This window comes from Chiloscyllium plagiosum, unplaced genomic scaffold (assembly GCF_037043375.1).
Source record: "Chiloscyllium plagiosum isolate Xiang-an unplaced genomic scaffold, Cpla_swu_hap1 HiC_scaffold_9, whole genome shotgun sequence".
NCBI classification, from domain to species: Eukaryota; Metazoa; Chordata; class Chondrichthyes; order Orectolobiformes; family Hemiscylliidae; genus Chiloscyllium; species Chiloscyllium plagiosum.
In genome coordinates this window covers 101,625,280-101,649,175 of record NW_028270147.1, presented here as the reverse complement: position 1 = coordinate 101,649,175, position 23,896 = coordinate 101,625,280, and the positions used below count along the sequence as shown (strand labels likewise).

At 43.3% G+C, this 23,896-nt stretch overlaps 1 protein-coding gene across 2 annotated transcripts in view; it reads right to left on the bottom strand.

The window, feature by feature from the left end:
• The window catches only part of cop1 (COP1 E3 ubiquitin ligase), a 109,847-nt gene that overhangs the window by 61,164 nt on the left and 24,787 nt on the right, over positions 1–23,896 (bottom strand). For both annotated transcript variants that reach the window (XM_087990941.1, XM_087990942.1), the window contains exons 4-5: positions 15,757–15,821; positions 13,605–13,724 (exon numbers count right to left, since the gene is read on the bottom strand). In XM_087990941.1, coding sequence (XP_087847067.1) covers positions 13,605–13,724; positions 15,757–15,821 — 185 coding nt within the window. The remainder of the gene's footprint in view (positions 1–13,604; positions 13,725–15,756; positions 15,822–23,896) is intronic.

Below are 23,896 nucleotides of genomic sequence, written 5' to 3'. Positions count from 1 at the left end.
GCCAAGCATGTCTGTTAACTGCAATGCTGGAAATTAATTTCGTAGTGAAACGTTTGAACCAAATATTGACTAACATATACTGCAAGTAGCAAACTCTCCAGAGTGCGAGGCAAGTAAGAGAAGATAAAGGCATGCATCAAGAATCCAACCTGCAGTGAAGTGAAGTAACAAACCGCAGCATGGCCAGAGTACAAGGAAAGCAACTGAGTGGTGAATCATTCGTGGATTACAGATCATTCTGCTGTAACACGTGTTTCATTAACACAAATTCTCTGCAACGCTATTGACAAATTGGGGACACTGCTTCTAAAGCGCAAACCTCTAAAACGTGTGTTAACTGTAACGCAATTACATCGTTAACACTTTAAACGTTGTTTGTCAAATGAGATTTTTCTATAAATGCAGGTTGCACAAGAACACAACATCGTCTTATAGAAGAACTGCCTTTCGTGAATATTTCTAGTCTTTAAAGTAAAGCTAAGGTCTTCAGTTTGTGGTTCGGTCTCCAGTATTCTTTTCTTAAAAAAAATTAATTGCCAAGTATTTGATTAATACTGATTTTTGTAATTTTTGATAAAATACTCAAGGTAGCTCATGGAATGCTGGCCTTCATGTCTAAAGGCCTGGAGTATAGAAATGCAGGCATTATGCTGCACTTGTACAAAACTCCAGTTTGACCCCACTTAGAGCAGATTTGGGCACCACATCTTAGGAAGGATGTTTCAGGCCTGTAAGGAGTTCAACACAGGTTTATATCGATGACACCTGGACTTCAGGAGTTAAGTTTGAGGCAGGTTAGACAAGTTAGGCGTTTAGCCTCTGGAATTTAGAAGGTGATCTAAATGAGGTCTTCAGGAAATGCAAGAGAGATAAATTACTTCCACTATTTCAAGATTCCAGAATCAGGGGCACAGTCTAAGAATTCAGGCCAGGCTATGCAGGAGCAACGTTAGAGTCATACAACATGGAAAGACCCTTTGATCCAACCAGTCCATGCCAAACATAATCCCAAAATAAACACGTCCCACCTGCCTGGACCATATTCCTCCAAACCCTTCTTACTCATTTACTTCTCCAAACGTCTTTAAAATGGTGAAATTGTGCCCATCACTTCCACAGGAAGTTCATTCCACATGCGAACTACCCTCAGTGTAAAAAGCACTTTTACACAGGAAGTTGAAGTTTCGAACTTTCTTTGTCAAATGGTGGTTGATACTAATGTAATTGTTAAATTGAAATCTGAGACAGGCAAAGTTTTATTAAGACTATCAAGGAATATAGGCCCAAGGACTTAGACCATGATCTTATTGAATTGGTGGAGCAGGATTGAGGTGTTGAATGGCCTACTCCGGTTTCTATAAAAATAAAGTACCATTATCATGAAGTGTAAAGAGCAGAGATCTTAAGTAATTAATTCACACATTAAATCAAATACAATAGTGATGGAAGGACAGGTATATTGCTGCTGCAACATGTGGGAGTGGCTGGACATCAAGGTGAACACATCTGTCTCAATTGTTTGCAGCTTGTGGAATTTGAGCAAAGGTGAGGGGGTTGCAGTCCGAGCAACAGAGTGTAAATAGATAGGTGGAAAGAGGGGCAGAGAAGGCAGCCAGCATTGTCTATGGAAAGCCAGGAAGAGGCAGTAGATAGCATAAATGGGAGGCAATGGCCAACTGACATAACCACTGGACTGCTAACTCAGAGACCTGGGTAGGACTCTCGTGACTTGGCAGTTAGGGAAATTTGAATTCAATAAAAATCTGGAATTAAGAGTCTAATGATGATTATTGTTGGAAAAACCCATCTGATTCACTAATGTCCTTTAGGGAAGGAAAGTGCTGCCCTTACCTAGTCTGGCCTGCATGTGACGTCAGGTATGGTTGACTCTAAAGTGCCCTCTGAGCACCTAGAGGTGCACAATAAATGATGACCTACCTAGTGACATCCTGTGAATGAAGAAGTTGGAAAATGTGGTGCCACTGTTTAAGAAGGGCAGTAAAGACAAGCCAGGGAACCATAGACCGGTGAGCCTGACCTCGGTGGTGGGCAAATTGTTGGAGGAAATCTTGAGCGACAGGATGTACATGTATTTGGAAAGGCAAGGACTGATTAGGGATAGTCAACATGGCTTTGTGCGAGGGAAATCATGTCTCACAAATTTGAGTTTTTTGGAGAAGTAACAAAGAAGATTGATGAGGGCAGAGCAGAAGATGTGATCTATATGGACTTCAGTAAGGCGTTTGACAAGATTCCCCATGGGAAACTGATTAGCAAGGTTAGATCTCATGGAATACAGGGAGAACTAGCCATTTGGATACTGAACTGGCTCAAAGGTAGAAGACAGAGGGTCACAGACTGGAGGCCTGTAACCACTGGAGGGCCATAAGGATCGGTGTAGGGTCCTCTACTTTTTATCATTTGCATAAATGATTTGGATGCGAGCATAAGAGGTACAGTTAGTAAGTTTGCAGATGACACCAAAATTGGAGGTGTAGTGGACAGCGAAGAGGGTTACCTTAGATTACAACAGGATCTGGATCAGATGGGCCAATGGGCTGAGAAGTGGCAGATGGAGGTTAATTCAGATAAATGTGAGGTGCTGCATTTTGGGAAAGCAAATCTTAGCAGGACTTATACACTTAATGGTAAGGTCCTAGGGAGTGTTGCTGAACAAAGAGACCTTGAATGCAGGTTCATAACTCCTTGAAAGTGGAATCGCAGATAGATAGGATAGTGAAGGCGGCGTTTGGTATCCTTTCCTTTATTGGTCAGAGTATTGATACAGGAGTTGGGAGGTCATGTTGTGGCTGTACAGGACATTGGTTAGGCCACTGTTGGAATATTGCGTGCAATTCTGGTCTCCTTCCTATCAGAAAGATGTTGTGAAACATGAAAGGGTTCAGAAAAGATTTACAAGGATGTTGCCAGGATCAAGGGTTGGAGGATCTGAGCTACAGGGAGAGGCTACACAGACTGGGGCTGTTTTCCCTGGAGTGTGGGAGGCTGAGGGGTGACCTTATAGAGGTTTACAAAATTATGAGGGGCATGGATAGGATAAATAGGCAAAGTCTTTTCCCTGGGGTCTGGGAGTCCAGAACTAGACGGCATTGGTTTAGGGTGAGAGGGGAAAGATATAAAAGAGACCTAAGGGGCAACTTTTTCACGCAGAGGGTGTACGCGTATGGAATGAGCTGCCAGAGGATGTGGTGGAGGCTGGTACAATAGCAACATTTAAGAGGCATTTGGATGGGTATATGAATAGGAAAGGTTTGGAGGGATATGGGCCGGGTGCTGACAGGTGGGACTAGATTGGGTTGGGATATCTGGTCGGCATGGATGGGTTGGACTGAAGGGACTGTTTCCATGCTGCACATCTCTGTGACTCTAAAAGATTCTTTGGAGATTTGACAGTATAGATGTAGAGTTGTCTTGCTTTGTGGGAAAGTAATATAATCTGTGATGAAGGGATCATATATTTAATACAGAAATGTTTGAAGAATTTCTTCTCAGAGGGTAGTGAATCTATGAAATTCTTTACTGCAGAGGGCAGGTCATTAAATATGAATATTTGTCTCTCATAGTCTTTGCAATTACTAAGGGATTGGGAAAGGCAAGAAAGTGGAGTTTGAGGATAATCAGACCAGCCATTTAATGACACAGCAGACTTGATACGCTGAAAAACGTACTTCTGCTCATGCTTTATGTTCTTAACCACGTAGTTGATTCTTAACTGAACTCTGACATGGCCACATTAAACCACGTAGAAAAGACAAAACGAGCATCAGGCAAGGCACCAGAAACAGAGAGTTTTAGGTTGTTTGAGCTGTGTCAACTCAACTCCAGGACATGGCAGCAGCAGTTCCTCAAGGGAGTATCTGAGTTTGAAATATCTTCAGGTGCTTCAATGACATGGTGTCCATCATAAGGTCATGTGTGGGGATGATGATTTGGTGCTGCTGGGGTGTACAAAGGCAAAAAAAAATCACAACACTAGGTGAGAATCCATCAGGTTTATTTGGAAGCACAAGCCTTTGGAGTGCTGCTCCTTCACCAGGTAGTTGCGGCGTATAAGATTGTAAGACACAAAACACTTCAACAGTCCAGGACATTCGACCTCGGACCTTCAGGTAGCTGTCCTCCAAGGTGGATTTTGGGACAGGCAACACGCAACGTGGCCAAGCAGAGGCCGATAGCCAAATTCGGTACCCGTGCAGGAGGCCTCAACTGGGACACAACAGGTGACCCACTGCACTACACACACACACACAATCCTACAAACCCATACACTCACGCAGACTCTCTGCCACTCAGAATTAGAATCCCTACTGCATGGGAACAAGCTTTCAACCCAATAGGTCTGCACTGACCCTCCGAAGAGTATCCCATTCCCCTACACTTACCCTTGACTCGTGCACCTAACCTATATATCCCTGAACACTATGGGCAATTTAGCACAGCCAATTCACCTCACCTGCAAATCTTTGGATTGTGGGAGGAAAGCCACACAGACACTGGGAGAATGTCCCTTAGTAATTGCAAAGACTATGAGAGACAAATATTCATATTTAATGACCTGCCCTCTGCAGTAAAGAATTTCATAGATTCACTACCCTCTGAGAAGAAATTCTTCAAACATTTCTGTATTAAATATATGATCCCTTCATCACAGTGGAGTTTGCACAGTCACCAGAGACTGGAATCGAACCAGGTCCCGCCCAAACACAAGCTCTCTCTCATACACTCAATGTACACACCCATATATGTAACCTCTCAGACTTAAACACCTGCACACTCATACATACATTCTCGCACTTATATTCCCTGCCCCCACACACACGCAAACACATTTGTGGGGTGAATTTGTACTTGCAGAATTATATTTTATTTTGATCAAAGACTGCATGAATCCATGTAAGATTCTGTAAATCCTTTTTAGATACAGAATCAGTTTGAACATTGGGCCACAGACAGCCTCACACAGGGCACCTCACACCTTCAATGCATTATCTGAGACGATATGGCACCTATTGTTAAAGCTCACTTGACAATGTAACTTTTAAAGCAAGTTCTGGGATTTGCATATAAAAGAACTGAATCCAACATGGCCATTCTAAAAGGTGAGAGACTTAACAAAAAATCCAGGTCTTTTTCAATATGTAATTTCAGTTGCACCACACTGTAAACACTTGTTACAAATTCTGTGTCTTACGCTCTTATATGCCACACCCACCTAATGAAGGAGCAGCGCTCAGAAAGCTAGCGCTTCCAAATAAACCTGTTGGACTATAACCTGGTGTTGTGTGACTTTTAAATATGTGGGAATCTTAGCCTAAAACTGTAAATCAGGGAAGAGGCAGATTTGAAAGAGTTGAGGAGGAATTACTTCTTTTAAAGGGGTTGTGACTGCATAAAGTTCATTATCTCATGGTGCAGTTGACATTGGGACACAATAAATTTGAGATTAATAAACATTTAATTTATAACCTCAGAGGGCAGGAAAGTAGGGTTAATGCCAAGATGAGATCAGCCACAATCATATCAAATAGTGGAATAAGGTCAAGGGACTCCTCGTTCTTATGACTGCACAATATTCAGCACCATTCAGTGACTCATTGGGTACTGAACGGTTCAGTGTCCATAACAGCAAGAACCTGCCAACATCTAAGTTTGAACTGCTAAGTGGCAAGTAACATTCCCATCCCAAATGTCAGGGCACTGACCATTTCCAATGAAAGGTAATCTAAATCTTCCACTGATTTTCTATGGTATTGCCATCACTGAATTCACCAGTTTCAAAATTTTGACAGTTTACCATACACTGGAAACTATTTGGATTAATACATAAATAGAATGGCTTGGAATCCTGTAAACCACCTCGACTTTCCAAAGCCTGTCCAATCTCTTTTTATTCATTTGTGGGACTTGGGCATCGCTGGCTGGCCAGCATTAATAGCCCACCCCTATTTGCCCTTGAGAAGGTGATGGTGAGCTGCCTTCTCAAATTGCTGCAGTCCACATGCTGTGGGTTGACCCACAATACTAGTAGGGAGGGAATTCCAGGATTTTGACCCAACGACTGCGAAGGAATGGCAGTATATTTCCAAGTCAGAGAACTGAGTGGCTTAGACAGGAACTTGCAGGAGGTGGTGTTCCCAACTACCTATTGCCCTTGTCCTTTGAGCTGGAAGTGGTTGTGGGTTTGGAAGATGGTGTCTAAGGACCTTTGGTGAATTTCTGCAGTGCATCTTGTAGATAATACACGCTGCTGCGACTGAGCACCAGTGGTGGAGGGATTGAATGTTTGTAGAGGTGGTGCCAATCAAGCGGGCTGTTTTGTCCTGGATGGTGTCAAGCTTCTCGAGTATTGTTGGAGCTGCCCCATCCAGGAAAATGGGGAGTATTCCATCACACTCCTGAGTTGTGCCTTAAGAAAGTTGAAAAGATTCTGGGGTGTCAGGAGGTGAGTTTCTTGCTGCAGTATTCCTTAGTGCATGACCTGCTCTCGTACCCACTGTGATTATATGGGAGTCCAGTTGTGTTTCTGATCAATGGTGACCCCAAGGATGTTGACACTGAGGGATTCAGTAATGGTAATTCTGTTGAATGCCAAGGGGTGGTGGTTAGAGTGTCTCTTATTGGTGACTGGCATTTGTGTAGCGTGACTTTTACTTGCCACTTGTTGGCCCAAGACTGGATACTATCCAGATCTTGTTACATTTGAGCACAGACTGTTTCAGTATGAGGAGTAGCGAATGGTGCTGAACACTGAACAGTCATCGGCAAACATCCCCACTTCCGACCTTATGACAGAGGGAAGGTCATTGATGAAACAGCTGAAGATTGTTGGGCCTTGGACACTACCCTGAGGGTCTCCTGCAGCTAAGGTGACTGACCCTCCACAACCATCTTCCCTTGGGCCAGGTATGACACTAACCAGCAGACTGTTTGCCCCCGATATGCACTGATTCCACTTTTGCCAGGGCTCCTTGATGATATACGCGGTCAAATACGGCCAGGATGTCAAGGGCTGTCACTCTCACCACCCCTCTGGAATTCAGCTCTTTGGTCCATGTTTGAACCAAGGCTGTTATGAGATAAGGAGCTGAATGACCATGGCAAAACCAAACTCTGCATCATTGAGCAAGTTGTTGCCGAGCGGGTGCTGCTTAACAGTGCTGTTGATGAGTCCTTCCATCACTTTACTGATGGACAGCAGACTTATTGGGTGGTAATTGGCCAGATTGGATTTGTCCTATTTTTTGTCCACAGGACATACCTGGTCAGCTTTCCACAATGTCGGGTAGATGTCAGTGTAGTAACTGTACTGGAAGAGCATGGCTAGAGGAGCGGCAAGCACTATTGCCAGAATGTTATCTAGGCCCATTGCCTTTGTAGTATCCAGTGCCTCCAGCTGTTCCTTGATATCACATGGAATGAATCGAATTGGAGACTGGTATTTGTTTTGCTGGGGGCCAAAGAGGAACCTGAGATGGATCATTCATCTGCACTTCCGACTGAAGATAGTTGCAAATGCATCAGCTTTATCTTTTGCACTGATGTGCTGGGCTCCACCATCATTGAGGATGGGGATACTTGTGAAGCCTCCTTCTCCTGCAGTGAGTAGTTTAATTGTCTACCAACATTCATGACTGTATGTGGAAGGACTGTTGAGCTGAGATCTGATCCGCTGGCATTGCTTAGCTCTGTCTACCACTCGCTGTTTATGCCATTTGGCACGCAAGTACTCCTGTTTGGTAGCTTCACCAGGTTAATACCCCATTTTTAGGTATGCCTAATGCTGCTCCTGGCATGTCCTCTCCATTGAACCAGGGTTCATCCACTGGCTTGATGGTAATGGTTAAGTGGGGGATACGCCAGGCCATGAGGATGCAGACTGTGCTGGAAACAGTTCTGTGCTGTTGATGGCCCACAGTGCCTCATGGAAGCCCAGCCTGAAGCTACTAGATCAGTTCGAACTCTGTCCCATTTAACACGGTGATAGTGCCACACAACACTGTAAAGGTTATTCTCAATGTGAAGGCGGGACTTCATCGCCACAAGGACAGTGTGATGGTCACTTTTATCCATACTGTCATGGACAGATGCTTCTGCAGCCGGCAGATTACTAAGGACGAGGTCAGGTATGTTTTTTCCTTTTGTTGGTTCCTTCACCACCTGCCGCAGACCCAGTCTAGCAGTTCTATCCTTTAGGACCCGAACACCTCGATCAGTAATGCTACTGCCGAGCCACTCTTGGTGGCAGACATTGAAAGTCACCACCTAGAGTACATACTGCGCCCTTGCCACCCTCAGTGTTTCCTCCAAGCATTGTTCAACCTGGAGGATTATTGATTCAACATCCGAAGGAGGATGGTATATGATAACCAGCAAGAAATTTCCTTGCCCATGTTTAACCTGAAGCCATGAGACTTCATGGGGTCTGGAGTCAATGTTAAGGACTCCCAGGGCAACTCCCTCCCGACCATTTACCACTGTGCCGCCACCCCTACTGGGTCTGTCCTGCCAGTGGGACAGGACATACCCAGGGATGGTAATGGTGGTGTCTGGGGTGTTATCTGTAAGGTATAATTCTATAAGAATGACCGTGTCAGGCTGTTGCTTGACTAGTCTGTGAGACAGCTCTCCCAATTTCGGCATTAGCACCCAGATGTTGGTCGACAGGGCTGAATGTATTTTTGCCATTGTCTTTTCCAGTTTCAAGGTTGATGCCAGGTGTGTTGTGACTTTCTAGCAACTGATACAACTGAGTGGCTTGCTGGGCCATTTCAGAGGGCAGTTGAGAGTCAGTCACATTGCTGTAGCTCTGGAGTCACATGTAGGCCAGACTAGGTAAGGATGGCAGATTTCCTAAGGGACATTAGTGAACCAGATGGTTTTTCTCCCCCCCAACAACTGATAATGGTTTCATGGTCATCAATCGACTCTTAATTCCAAATTTTTTTTGTTGAATTCAAATTCCACCATCTGCCACGGTGGAATTCAAACCCAGGTCCTCAGAACCTTATTCTGGGCTTCTGGATTAACAGTCGAGCAATAGTACCACTAGGCCATAGCCTCCCCACTGAACAAGTCAGGAGTGTGATGGCCTGGTAAATGCAGCTCTAACTACACTTAATACAAAATTAGTCTACTTGACTGGCATCACATGCACAAACATATACCCTTTTCACCACTTATGGACAGTGACAGCATTGTGTACCGCCTCCAAATGTGCTGCAGCAATTTGTCAGGCTCAGAGCCATAGAATCAAAGAAGTCTATATGAAAACAGGCCCTTCAGCCTAACCTGGCGAAAGTGAGGACTGCAGATGCTAGAGATCAGAGTCAAGATTAGAGTGATGATTTGGAGATGCCGGTGTTGGACTGGGGTGTACAAAGTTAAAAATCACAACACCAGGTTATAGTCCAACAGGTTTACTTGGAAGGACAGATGAATGCACCCATGCTGCTCATTTTTCACAGTTTAAAATAGTCCCATTTGCCTGCATTTGGTCCATATCTTTACATACCTATCCCATATACGTACCTATCTAAATATTTCTTAATTGTACTCGCTTTCACCACTACCTTGAAAAGCCTGCTCCAGACACTCACCATCCTGTTGAAACTTAAATGAATTTTTCAATGTATAATTTCACTTACATCACGCTGTAAATTTTTGCGATAAATTCTGTGTGTTAGGATTGAGCCCTCCACTACCACCTGATGAAGGAGCGACGCTCCGAAAGCGAGTGTGCTTCCAATTAAACCTGTTGGACTATAACCTGGTGTTGTGCGATTTTTAAGATTAGAGTGGTGCTGGAAAAGCACAGCAGGTCAGGCAGCATCCGAGGAGCAGGAAAACTGACATTTTGGGCAGAAGCCCTTCAGTAGCAAAGACTATACCAGCCTGACTCCAGCCCTAACCTGCCCATTTTTCAGAGTTTAAAATAGTCCCATTTGCCTGCATTTGGTCCATATCCTTACATACCTATCCCATATACGTACCTACCTAAATATTTCTTAATTGTACTCGCTTTCACCACTACCTCGAGAAGCCTGCTCCTGACACTCACCATCCTGTTGAAACAATTGCCCCTCTGGACTCTTGTATTTCACTTCTCTCACCTTAAACCTCTGCCCTCTTGGTTTATACTCCCCTACCATGGGGAAAAGCTGCCTGTTATCTACCCTACCTATGCCTCTCATTATCTCCTCTCTCTCTCTACAAGGTCACCACTCAGACTCCAATGTCCCAAGGAAAAATGTTCCAGCCTATCCTCCTAACAACCACCTTCCAGGCCAGGGAGCATCCCAGGAAATCTTTTCTGCATTTTTTCTAGTTTAATATTATTCTTTTGACAATAAGGCAAGCAGAACTGCACGCAGTACTTCAAATATGGCCTCATCAGTGCCTTGTATAGCTGCAACAAGATGTCCTACCTCCTGTACTCTGTACCTTTGCCTGATAAAACCAAGAATGCAGAAAGCCTTCTTTAGTGCAGGTCTACCTGCGATCCATTTTCAAGGACCTATGAACTTGTACACCAACATCTCCTTGCTCGAGAACATTCCCCAAACCCTACCATTGACTGGGTAAGTCCTACCCTGGTTTGCATGAGCAAAATGCAACACCTTGCAATACCTTGCTTTTATCTATGTTAAATTCCTCCTGCCATTCCTCACCCCACTAAGCCCAATTGATCAAGATCTCATTGCATTATCAGATAATCTTCTTCACCATCCACTATACCAACAATCTTAGTGTCATCCGCAAACTTACTAACCATACCTCTTAAATTCCCATCCAAATCATTCACATTTATGACAAATAACAGTGGACCTACCACCAGCACACCACTGGTTACTGGCCTCCAGTCTGAAAAACAAACATCTACCACCACCCGGTCTTCTATTGTCAAGCCAATATTGTAACCAATTGGCTAGCTCTCCCTGGACACAGAGATTTAACCTGACCCAACAACCCACTATGTGGCACCTTGTCAAAAGCCTTGCTAAAGTCCAAAGATGTGCAGGTCAGGTGAATTGGCCATGCTAAATTGCCTGTAGTGTTAGGTATAGGGGTAAATGTAGGGGTATGGGTGGGTTGCGCTTCGGCGGGTCGGTGTGGACTTGTTGGGCCGAAGTGCCTGTTTCCACACTGTAATGTAATCTAAAGTCCATGGAAACGACCTCTACTGCTCTGCCCTCATGTCCGTTCTTGGTCACCCCTTCAAAAAACTCAACCAAATTCGTGAGACATGATTTCCCATGCATAAAGCCACGCTGATCATCCCAAATGCCTCTCGATCCAGTCTCCCAGAATTCCCTCTCACCACAAACATTAAGCAGACCAGTTTGTAGTTTGCAGGCATTTCCCTGCAGCCTCTCTTAAATAATGGCACAATATTAACCACCCTTCAAACCTCAGGCACTTCACTAATTGCTGTCGATGATACAAATCTCTCTACTGGAGGCCTCAATTTCCTCCCAAGCCTCCTACAAAGTCCTGTGAGACACTTCAAGTCCTGGCAATTTACCTACCTTCATGTGCTTTAAGACTTCCAGTACCTCTTCTGTAATGTGGAAACTCTTCAAGATATCACTCTCTATTTCCGCAAGTTCCCTCATATCCACACCTTTCTTGATGGTAAGTACTGGCAAAAAATATTCATTTACAAACTTACCCATCTCCTGTGGCTCCGCACATAGATGATCTGCTGGATCTTTAATAGGCCCGATTATCTCTGTCTTTTGCCCTCACATACTTGTAAAATCTTTGGATTCTCTTTACCTTATGTCATCTCTGGATCCCTTTTAGGCCTCTTGAGTTTTCTCTTGTGTTATCTGATACCCTCTATATTCAAGGAACTTACTTGATCTCAGCTGCCTACAAGTTACATGCTTCCTTCAAGAACAGGGCCTCAATTACACTTTAGATTCGCTACAGTGTGGAAACAGACCCTTCGGCCTAACATAGCCAGACCTAACCTCCGAAGAGTAACCCACCCAGACACATTTCCCTCTGACTATTGCACCTAACACTATGGGCAATTTAGCATGGCCTGCACATCTTTGGACTGAGAGAGGAAACTGGAGCACCCGGAAGAAACCCACGCAGACACGGGAAGAATGTGCAAACTCTACATGGACAGTCGCCCAAGGCTGGAATCAAACCTGGGACCCTGGTGCTGTGAGGCAGCAGTGCTAACCACTGAGCCAGGATTCCCTACTCCTGCCAGCCTTACCCTTCATTCTAACAGGAACGTGCTGACATTGCATCCTCATTAACTCACTTTTTAAAATCTCCCACTTGCCAGATAACCCTTTGTCTGCAAACAGCCTCTCCCAGTCAATTTGTGCAAGTTCCAGTCTAAAACCATTAAAGTTGGCCTTGCCCCAATTTAGAAATTTAATTTGTGGATCAGATCTATTCTTTTCCATAGCTATTTTAAAACTAATGGAATTATAATCCCTAGTCCCAAACAGCTCTCCTTCTAATATTCCCATCATTTACCCTATCTTATTTTCCCCTTCTGTAGTATTATCATCTACATACTGCATGAGAAATTCTTCCTGAACACACTTAACCAATTTCTCTTCGTCCAAGCCCTTAACACTTCGACAATCCCAGTCAATGTTAGGAAATGTAAAATCTCCTTTGACAGCACTTTTCAAACTAGTGGCATCTGCCAAGTAGGAGGACAGGCACAGCACATACATGGAAATACCCCCATCTGCAAGTTCCCCTCCAAGCGATTCACCATCCTGGCATGAAACAATACCACGATTCCTTCACTGTCAATGGAACTTCCTTCCTGACAGCACAATCAATCAGTCTACCTACACAACACAGCAATCAAGGCAATGCTTACCATCACCTTCTCCCAAAGCAATTAATGATAGGTAGGACATCTTTCTGAGGAAACATTGAGGAGACAGAACCTGTGTTCCCCAGAAATTAGAAGAATGAAAGGTGATCTCAGAGAAATCTACATAATTCTTGAAGTCTCGACAGGGTGCATGCTGGCTGTGGGTGTGGGTGTAGAACCAGGGAGCACAGTCCCAGACTAAGAGGCATATCATTTAGGACCAAGATAAGCGTTTCTTCACTCAGAGGGTGAGTGAATCTTTGAACTTTTCTACTTGAGGGCTCAAACATTGATTAAATCCAAGGCGGCAACAGATAAGATTTTTCGATAACGATATATGGGATAGATAACGGAATAATTTGGGAATATGGTATTGAGGTAGATGATCAGGTATTATTTAGAATGGTTAGCATATTTTAAATACTGAATGACCTCCTCCTCCTACTCTAATGTTCCCAGTGCAACTCTTGTCAGGAGTGGTTGAGTATGAGATGAAATATGTGATGACCAAAAAGAAAACTTGATTTAAAGTCAATTGAGCTGAAGCAAGACAGACACCAAAGGCCAAATGACAGATGGTGATGTGTGGTGAATGTGAATGAATAACATAGCATGAGCTGAAACACTTTGCCATGTGGCAGAACTGTGTTTTACTCCACTTTTATCTGTCTGCCATGCCAGTCTCCCATCTCCTGACCATGTTATACCCAGGTGGCACCAGAGTACTCACCGCTTCCAGCTGCTGCTTCTTCTGTATTATCAGCTCCAGCATGAGGTTTACATTCGGGAGATCCAGACTATCCTGATCTGTGATCAGCACATCCTGAATTGCCTGCCATCGGTGGCCATTCTAAAACAAAGTGGTTTAAAAATCACTATCAAGCCTGTATATGTCACCCTTCTACTGCAACAAATAGGAGGATCTTCCATACCATCAGGTATTAATCATAAGAACACCAAGAACAGCAGTACCATTCAGCTCTTCAAGCCTGCTTGGCCTCCACATTCCATTCCTACCACAACTCTTGCTGATCAAAAATCTCTCTCAGTCTTGAATAACTTCAATAACTTCACTGCTCTTTGGTCTATGGAACACTCACCAATCACAGACCAGTCTGACAAAAAAAACTTCTCCATATTGAACGAAAGTACACTTGCTTTTATTCTGAGTGATCTGACCACTTTTATTCTGCCCGAGATCTAGTTGCTATCACAAGTAGAAACAACCACCTGTCAAATCCCCTCAGGATCATCTCTGTTTCAATAGGATGACATGCTGGTCGTGTCATTGGACTAGTAATCCGGAATCAGAGGCTCACATGCTGGGACATGGATTGAAGTCTCACCGTGGCAGAAAGTGAAATTTGAATTTAACAAGAATCTAGAATAAAACAATGGCCTAATGTAACCACTGCCCCAGTTTTCTTAAAAATCCAACTGATTCGATCATGGTTTAGTGAAGGAAACTCAGCTATCCTCACCTGATCACAGGTGACTGTCGATCCACAGCAATGTGGCAAACACCTAACTCGCTCCTTTGGGCAATTAGGGATGGATAACAAATGTTGACCAAACCAACAGGACCACATCCCATGAACAAATAAAAACCAAATTCTTCTGAACTCCAATGAGTTGAGCCCAGCCTGTTCAACTTTTCCTCTTAAGTCAAAACACCCTGACCCACTGCAGGAAACAGATGAGTGAATCGTCTTCGAATTATTTTGATGAAATTATATATTTTTTTAAAAAATCAAACAGGTCTGTCGAGAGTACTCCTGATGTGGACTCACAAAGGCCATCTATAGTTACAGAAGTTCCCTATTTTATATTTCCCTTTGCAATAAACCCTAACATGCCATACACCTTCCTAAACACTTGTTGTAAGCGTGTACAATAAAGAACACATTTTTCTGTTCCTTTTCAGGCAGATCAAAAGACGATAGTTTTAAAACCAAGGATCAGGGAAGGAATTGCTGAACCTTTAAAAACAAGTTACTGCAGCTCATTTGGAGCTGTGTTTACGCAGTTGCTTTGTTCAAGCAGTGTGGGAGGAGAGACAAGACACCATAATATTGGGTGGGTGCACAAAGTGAGGTTTAGCCAGCAACAGATTGCTGACTCACTTGTACATTTGGGACCAGTTCTGAATTCCAGAGGTCATTAGCCTGACTTAACCTTGATGATTGGATCCTGGGCAGTTAGTGCGTATGAATAACGAATGGGCAGAAGGTCTCCAGACTGGGATGCACAGTCTGTTTGTACATCTCTGAAAAGTAACATAAGCCTGGAAAGTTGACAATTATTCTTTCCTGCTATTTTATATCAGCTGCTGCCTCTAACCAGTGACTGAACAATCAATCTGTAAATTCCTGTTCCTCAGCAAAGATCTGAGAATTTGGAGACAAGCAGCACTAGCGAAGGTGCATAGAAGATTTACAAGGATCATCCATCCTGAGAAAATGTTCAGAAAACAAAGACAAGGAGTTTACAGTATTAAGCAAGAAATAACTACAACTTCTAATAAAGATAATCCAATGGTCACAAGGACTTTGACCGCACACCAGCAACACTACCACCTTACCCAAAGACAAAAGCAGCAAAGTCAGAGGAACACCATAACCTGCATCACAATCTTGTTTACATCTTCCTGTGTTTTGGTGCAGCCGTCCCCATTAACAATACACCTCACACTGAGTGCAAATAATTTCTGCAACTGGTGACCAATGGTACGACCTTCCTAATTCCAAATAATTGTCAGCAGCTTCTAGTAACCTCTACCCACTGGCCTGGGGTCAGTCTTTCAATCCATTCTGCTAACATAACTCCACATGTTCAGAGCTTCCCCTGTGGCACTTGGCATGATAATGGCAATTTGTACTTACTGGATGTTCAAGTTTTAGTCGTTTTTCTTCAGATCTCTGCTTCTGTTTTAGGATTAGTTCGTTCACTATAAAAAGGAACAGGGAATAATTACCGAAGTTGCAACCAAGAACCGAAACAAACAAACCTGCTTGAAGTTCAATTGAAATTGGTGAAAATGTGTCGCACTCCTGGCTTGGAATAAAAAACATGCACAAAACTCCTTTTCCCACACTGTTCTGGGACAGAATGGGGGCTACAGATGGTAGCTCCCTCTATTCTGTCCCCATCGAACACTCCCAGGACAAGTCCAGCATAAGGTTAGATACAATAAAGCCCTAATCACACTAAAACTGCCCCATTAAATTTCCTTGTGTAGATATGGTACAGGATTAGATAGCATAAGTCTTCCTCGCCGTTTTGTAGAAAAGCTCCAACAGGCACAGTATGTACTACATACCAAGCTAAGGGACAGTAGGGTAACCACAGCTTCCAAATTTTAACCAAAGTCTTGGTTATTTATTCTATAACCAAATGCAATGTTAGAAGTGCAGGAAGTTGAGAAATTGGTGAGGTTGGTGCAGACAGCAAGACTTCCCTGAACTTTAAATCCAAGCAATCTAAATTACTAAATATTAAAATGCACTTGATTTCTTATAGGAGCAGTACTTTTCAAAATCCTTTGGCAGACACCAACCTTTGAACTGCGTGGGAACAGATCAGATTTATTGTACTTATCGTTTTCTCTTTTAAAAAACCTTGAGAGATAAGATATACATGCATTTGGAAAGAATCGTCAGCATGGCTTTGTTAGAAGATCATGCCTCACAAATTTATTAGTGATTCTTTGATGAAGTGACGAAGGTTGACGAGGGCAGGGCGGTAGACATGGTTTATATGGATTTAAGTAGGGCCTTAAGGAGTGTAGTGGAATACAGGGACCTTTGGAGTTCAGGTGCACGGTTTTCTGAAAGTGGAGTCACACGTAGACAGGGAAAGGCTTTTGGCATACTGGCCTTTATCAGTCAGGACACTGAATACAGAAGTTGGGAAGTTATGATGCAGTTATACAGGACATTGGTGAGGCCGCACTTGCATAATTGTGTTCAGTTTTGGTCACCTTGTTATAGAAAGGATGTTAGTAAGCTGGAAAGAATGCAGAAGACATTTACGAGCATGTTGCCAGGACTCAATGGTCTGAGTTATAGGAAGATGATTGGACAGGCTGGGAATTATCTTCTTTAGAGTGTAGGAGACTGAGGGGGTATCTTATAGAGGTCTATAAAATCATTAGAGGCATGGATAAGGGTGAATGCACTCAGTCTTTTATCCCAGGGTTAGGGAATTGAGGATTTAAAAGGCATCAGAGAGAGGAGAAAGAATAAAAGGGAACCTGAGGGACAGCTTTTTTTTTAAAACACAGAGTGGTACACATATGGAATGAGCTGCCAGTGGAAATGGTTGAGGCGGGTACATTAACAACATTTAAAAAGCATTCGGACAAGTACATAGATAGGAAAGGATTAAAAGGATATGGACCAAGTGCAGGGAAATGGGGTTCACGTGAACAGACATTTTTGGTCAGCATGGATCAGTTTGGGCTAAAGGACCTGTCTCCGTGCTGTAGGAATCTATGACTCAATTACCTGTTTGGGCATGAACCCAGAGCTAACTAACTGTTTCTTAGTGGCTAATGTATGGTGCTACCTAAAAGAAAATAAAAAATAAATTTTATCTAATAATGATCAAGACAATCACAGCATAATTGCAATATAGAGGCAGCCATTTATGTCTGTGCTAGGTCTCTAGCACAGCAATACTCCTCTGTTGTTGTGGTTCTGTTCGCCAAGCTGGAAGTTTTTGTTGCAAACGTTTCGTCCCCTGGCTAGGCAACATCAGTGCTTGGGAGCCTCCTGCGAAGCGCTTCTTTGATGTTTCCTCCGGTGTTTATAGTGGTGTGTCCCTGCCGCTTCCGGTTGTCAGTTTCAGCTGTCTGCTGTAGTGGTTGGTATATTGGGTCCAGGTCTATGTGTTTGTTGATGGAGTTTGTGGATGAATGCCACAGCTCACAGACATGGAAAGAACAATACTGGCCAAGGGACTCAACTACAACCACAGGGACGCCAAGACAGCAGACTTCCTAGCAGCACTAGAATGCACACTCAGGAACAATGGACTGACAGAAGAGACACAACAAACAGTGAGACAAACTGTCGCACCTATGATAATAAGGAAAAGACAAACACATAACCTCAACACCAAGGAGAGGGAAGCACTGAAATCACTAAGAAACGATAAGAACATAATCATACTACCAGCAGATAAAGGTAGAATGACGGTCATCCTAGATAAATCTGATTACATCCAAAAAGCACAACAACTACTTGAAGATACCAACAGCTACCAAATGAAGGAATTTGACCCCACACCACAACTCACCAATAGGATAAATAACACACTAAGGAATCTACAAAAAAACGGACAGATAACCAGAGCTGACCTACAAAGAATGAAACCAGAAAGCAACAACACCCCCAGATTCTATGGATTACCTAAAGTACACAAACCAGACATCCCACTCAGACCCATAGTATCACTACCAGGGACACCATCATACAAACTGGTCAAAGAACTACAACAGAAACTGAAACACCTGATCAGCAGATCCAAACACTCTATACAATCAACACAGGAATTCTTGGACATCATCAGAAATATACACATAGACAAAGAAGAAACCATGATATCATTCGACGTGACGGCACTGTTCACTTCGATTGACAAAACCCTAGCCAGAGAAACAATAGCCAACCTACTGGACATACAGAACAGAAAACAGGACGCTGAACCTATCAACAAAGACGGCATACTAAAACTACTGGACTTGTGCCTCACAACACACTTCACGTTCAACAACCAGATATACGAACAAATCAACGGAACACCCATGGGATCACCAATCTCGGGACTCATAGCAGAGGCAGTTATGCAAAGATTAGAACAAACAGTCCTACCACAAATTCAACCCAAACTCTGGGTCAGATATGTCGATGACACGTTTGTAATCATTAAAAACACGGAAATAGAAAAACACACCGGATCATCAACGCCACACTCACAGGAATCCGATTCACTAGAGAAGAAGAAAAGGATAGCCAACTCCCATTCCTAGACATGATGGTACAGAGAACACCGAACGGAGAATTCACTACAAGGGTATACAGGAAAGCCACACACACAGACCAAGTCCTAAACTATGAAAGTAACCACCCCAACACACAAAAACGAAGCTGCATCAGGACACTATTCAAAAGGGCCACAACACACTGCAGTACACCAGAACTGCAAAAAGAAGAAGAGGAACATCTATACAAGGTATTCGCCAAAAACGGATACCCGCGCAACTTCATCAACAGATGCCTAAGAGAAAGACCACGGAACGAGGACATACCACAACCAAAAGGACTAGTCACACTACCATACATCAGGAGCATCTCGGAACTGACAGCCAGACTACTGCGACCCCTAGGACTCATAACGGCACACAAACCAACAGCCACGCTCAGACAACAACTCACCAGAACGAAGGACCCGATACCCAACATGAGCAAAACTAATGTAGTGTACAAAATACCATGCAAGGGCTGCACAAAACACTATATAGGACAAACAGGAAGACAGCTAACAATCCGCATACATGAACACCAACTAGCCACGAAACGACACGACCTGCTATCCTTAGTAGCCACACACGCAGACAACAAGCAACATGAATTCGACTGGGACAACACTACCATCATAGGGCAAGCCAGACAGAGAACAGCCAGGGAATTCCTAGAGGCATGGCATTCATCCACAAACTCCATCAACAAACACATAGACCTGGACCCAATATACCAACCACTACAGCGGACAGCTGAAACTGACAACCGGAAGCGGCAGGGACACACCACTATAAACACCGGAGGAAACATCAAAGAAGCGCTTCGTAGGAGGCTCCCAAGCACTGATGATGTCGCCTAGCCAGGGTACGAAACGTTTGCAACAAAAACTTCCAGCTCGGCGAACAGAACCACAACAACGAGCACCCGAGCTACAAATCTTCGCACAAACTTTGAATACTCCTCTTCCTAATTAACTGCAAAACAGTTGCAATAAATTCTAAACAGGTCCAAGCTAAGAAGTGAAGTTTCACCTAAACTCTGAAAAGGGTCCTTGTAGCACAGTGCTAGTGTCCCCACCGCAGAGTCAGAACCCTGGGTTCAAGTTTAACCTGCTCCATAATGTCGTCTGTTATGACATCTTTGAGAAGGCTGATTAGAAAAGACTCTAATTCCTGCAATATTTTCTAATTTCAGATAATATCCAATTTCCTTACCAAAGCCACAATTACACCACACACATACACACTGGCAAGGCATTACAAGTCCAAACCACTCACTGTGTGGATAAGCTTTCCTTCAGCTTTTTTGGTTCCTTTAGGTAATCATCTTAAATTGATATCTTCTTGTTCAGGACCCAGACCCTTCCACCAGATGAAATCACTCTCCATCAACTCTGCTCCGACCTCTTGAGATTTTGAACACCTCTGTTAAAATCTTCTCAGTCTTCTTGCTTCCAATAACCACCCCAGCTTCATCAATTCAACCACGATTGAAACCTCTCAAATTCAGAATCCCTCCTATGAATCTTGTCTGCAAACTCTAATACTTCCTCATGTTTTCAAGTATTTTATTAGCTGTTTGCTTTTTTTAAAACACTGTTTGTATAGCTATTTATAAAGCCCAGGATCCCGCCTGCCTTATTAACCATTTTCTCATCCTTTCCCACAGCCCCTTTAGAATTATAACTAATATTTATAATGTTCAAGTCCTTCTACCAAAATATATTACTGACAACGTATTGTGTAATATTTCATTGAATGTCTTCTGAAACTCTATCACAACCACCTTACTGTCTTCAGCCTCAAAAAAAATGCAGAATCTTACAGCATGGCCCAAATCATGTTGGCCAAATTTCTTAAACTGAACTAGCCCTTTTTGTCTGTATTTGGACCATTCTCATCGAAACCTTTCCAATCCATGTACCTGCCCAAATGTCTTTTAATGTTCTTCTGGTAGCTCATCCATTTATGCACCACAGTGTGCATGGAAAAGTACCTCTCAGGTGCATTTTAAATCTTTCCCCTCTCACCTTAAACCAATGCCCGCTAGTTTCTCCCCTACCTTGGAGAAAAGACCTACTCATCTTATCTATGTCCCAAATAATTTTATAAAGCTCGATAAGGTCATCCCTCAGTTTCCTGTGCTCAAGGGGAAGTCGTCCCAGCTCATCCAGACTCTCCTTGCAACTAAACCCTCTAGTCTCTGCAACATCCTTGTAATTATTTTTTGCACCCTTTCCAGTTTAACGTTCTATAAGCACAGCAGCCAGAATTATATTGGCAGTACTCCAATTTTGGCCTTACCGACATCTTGTACATTGGTACAAGACATCACTTCCCAACTCCTGTACTCAAGTGTGCCAAATGACTTCACCACCCTATCTACCTGTCACTTTGGAAAAAAACTGTGTACCTGAACCCCTACATCTCGATTTGACAACACTCTCCAGGATCCTACCATTTCATGTGTAGATTCTGCCCTAGTTTGTCTTACCAGTATGCACACCTCTCATTTGTCTAAATTAAAGTCAACCTGCCATTCCTCAGCCCACGGACTCAGTTGATCAAGATCTCATTTCAGCTGACCTTCTTCACTGTCCACTATGCCATCAATTTTGGTCATGATTTGGAGATGCCGGTGTTGGACTGGGATGTACAAAGTTAAAAATCACACAACACCAGGTTATAGTCCAACAGGTTTAATTGGAAGCACACTAGCTTTCGGAGTGAAATACAAACAGTGTTTTTAAAAAAATCACCTGATGAAGGAGCGTCGCTCCGAAAGCTAGTGTGCTTCCAATTAAACCTGTTGGACTATAACCTGGTGTTGAGATTTTTCTTAATTTTGGTGTCATCCACAAACTTTCTAACCATACCTCCTACATACTCATCCAAATTGGTTATAAACAATGACAATCAACAGTGGACCCAGCACCAAGCCTTCCAGTGCACCGCTGATCGCAGGCTTCCAGTCTGAACAATAACCCTCTACCACCACCGTTTGTCGTCTATTGTCAAGCCAATTTTATATTCAACTGGTTGACTTTCCCTGGATCTCTTGTGATCTAATCTTACTAACCAGCCTACCTTGCAGAACCTTGCTGGAGGCCTTGCTAAAGTCTGTATAGATAACATTTACTGCTTGCCTTTATCTGTCTTCTTGGTCACCTCTTCAAAAAAGGAGAAAGTGAGGACTGCAGATGCTGGAGGACCAGAGTTGAAAATGCGGTGCTAGAAAAACACAGCAGGCCAGGCAGCATCCGAGGAGCAGGAGAATCGACGTTTCGGGCATAAGCCCTTCTTCAGGAATCACCTCTTCAAAAAAACCAATCGCGATTGAGAGACATGATTTCCCATGCACAAAGCCATGCTGACTATTCCTAATCATTCCTTGCCTTTCCAAATGCATGTAGATCCTGTCGCTCACAATCCCTTCCAACAACTTAGTCATCATTGACCTTAGGTTCGCTGATGTGTAGGTCCCTGGCTTTTCCTTCCAGCATTTCCTAAATAACGGTACAACATCAGACACCCTCCAGAGAGTATTAATGATACAAATGCCTCAGCTTGGGGCCCCACAATTTCTTCTCTAGTTTTCCACAATTTCCTGATTGATCAGGAATCGATCAGGTTTACCTATCTATCTCTAGGTGCTGCGAAGAACTCCAGCACTTCCTCTTCTGTAATATGGATGCCAGTCAAGACATTATTTATTGCCCTAAGTTCTCTAGCTGATATATGCTTCCCATCTCTTGACCAAAGCCTCAATACCTCGAGTTATCCAGTGTTCCCGACTCCTCCCAGCCTTGCCCTTCACGCTAACAGGAACATGCTGCCCCTTAACTCTCATTATCTCGCTTTGGAAAGCCTCCCACTTTCCACGCATCCCTTTGAGAGTAGGCATCACCCCACTTCCAACAGCTTTTGAAGGTTTTCCTGTCTAATAACATCAAAATTGGTCATCCTCCAATTTAGAACTTTAACTTGTGGACCAAACCTATCTTTTTCCATAGCTATTTTAAAACTAACAATTATGATCACTAGTCCCCCAAATTGCCTCCCTAAGTGCACCTTAGTCACTTGCCCTGCATTATTTACCCTCAGGAGGTCAAGTTTTGACTCTTTTCTTGGAGGGCCACTGGCATATTGAGAAAGTTTTCTTGAATATGATTAAATTCCTCCCCATCCAAGCCCTTAACACTACTGCAGTCCCAGTCTATGTTTGGAAGTTTAACACTCCCCCACTATTACAACCCTAATATTAGCTATAGAGTCATACAGCACAGAAAGACCATTCAGTGCAACAAGTCCATGCCGAACATAATCCCAAACTAAATTAGTCCCACCTGCCTGTATTGGGCCTATATCCCTCAACATTTCCTATTCATGTATTATCTAAATGTCTTTTAAACGTTGTAACAGTACCCACATCCACCACTTCCTCTGGAGGTTCATTCCACACACAAACCACACTGTGCAAAACAAAATTGTTCCTCATGTCTTCTTTAAAATCCTTCTCCAGTCTTCCCCATCCTAGGAAAAAGACTCCTGCCATTCACCTTATCTATATCCTTCATTATTTTATAAACCTCAACTTCCTACACTCCAGTCAAAAGAGTCTCAATCTATCCAGCCTCTCCTCATAACTCAAACCCTCCATTCCCAACAACATCCTAGTATATCTCTTCTGAACCCCCTCCAGCTTAATAATATCCATATACTTATAAATAGCTGTGATCACCCGACATATTTGCTCCTCAATTTCCCATTGACTATTGGGGAGGGTGTCTTTAGCACAGTCAGATCAAAGTGATCACACCTTATTTATCAGTTCCACCCAGGAATATCCACGCTCAGTAATTCTATGGTGTTTTCCCTCAAAAAAATAAACCACTCCCCTCCTCTCTTGCCTGCCCTTCTATCCATCCTACAGCAACTCTACCCTAGCACTAAATTGCCTGTCCTGTCTTGTCACTCCTTCAGCTGTGTTTCTGGAACAG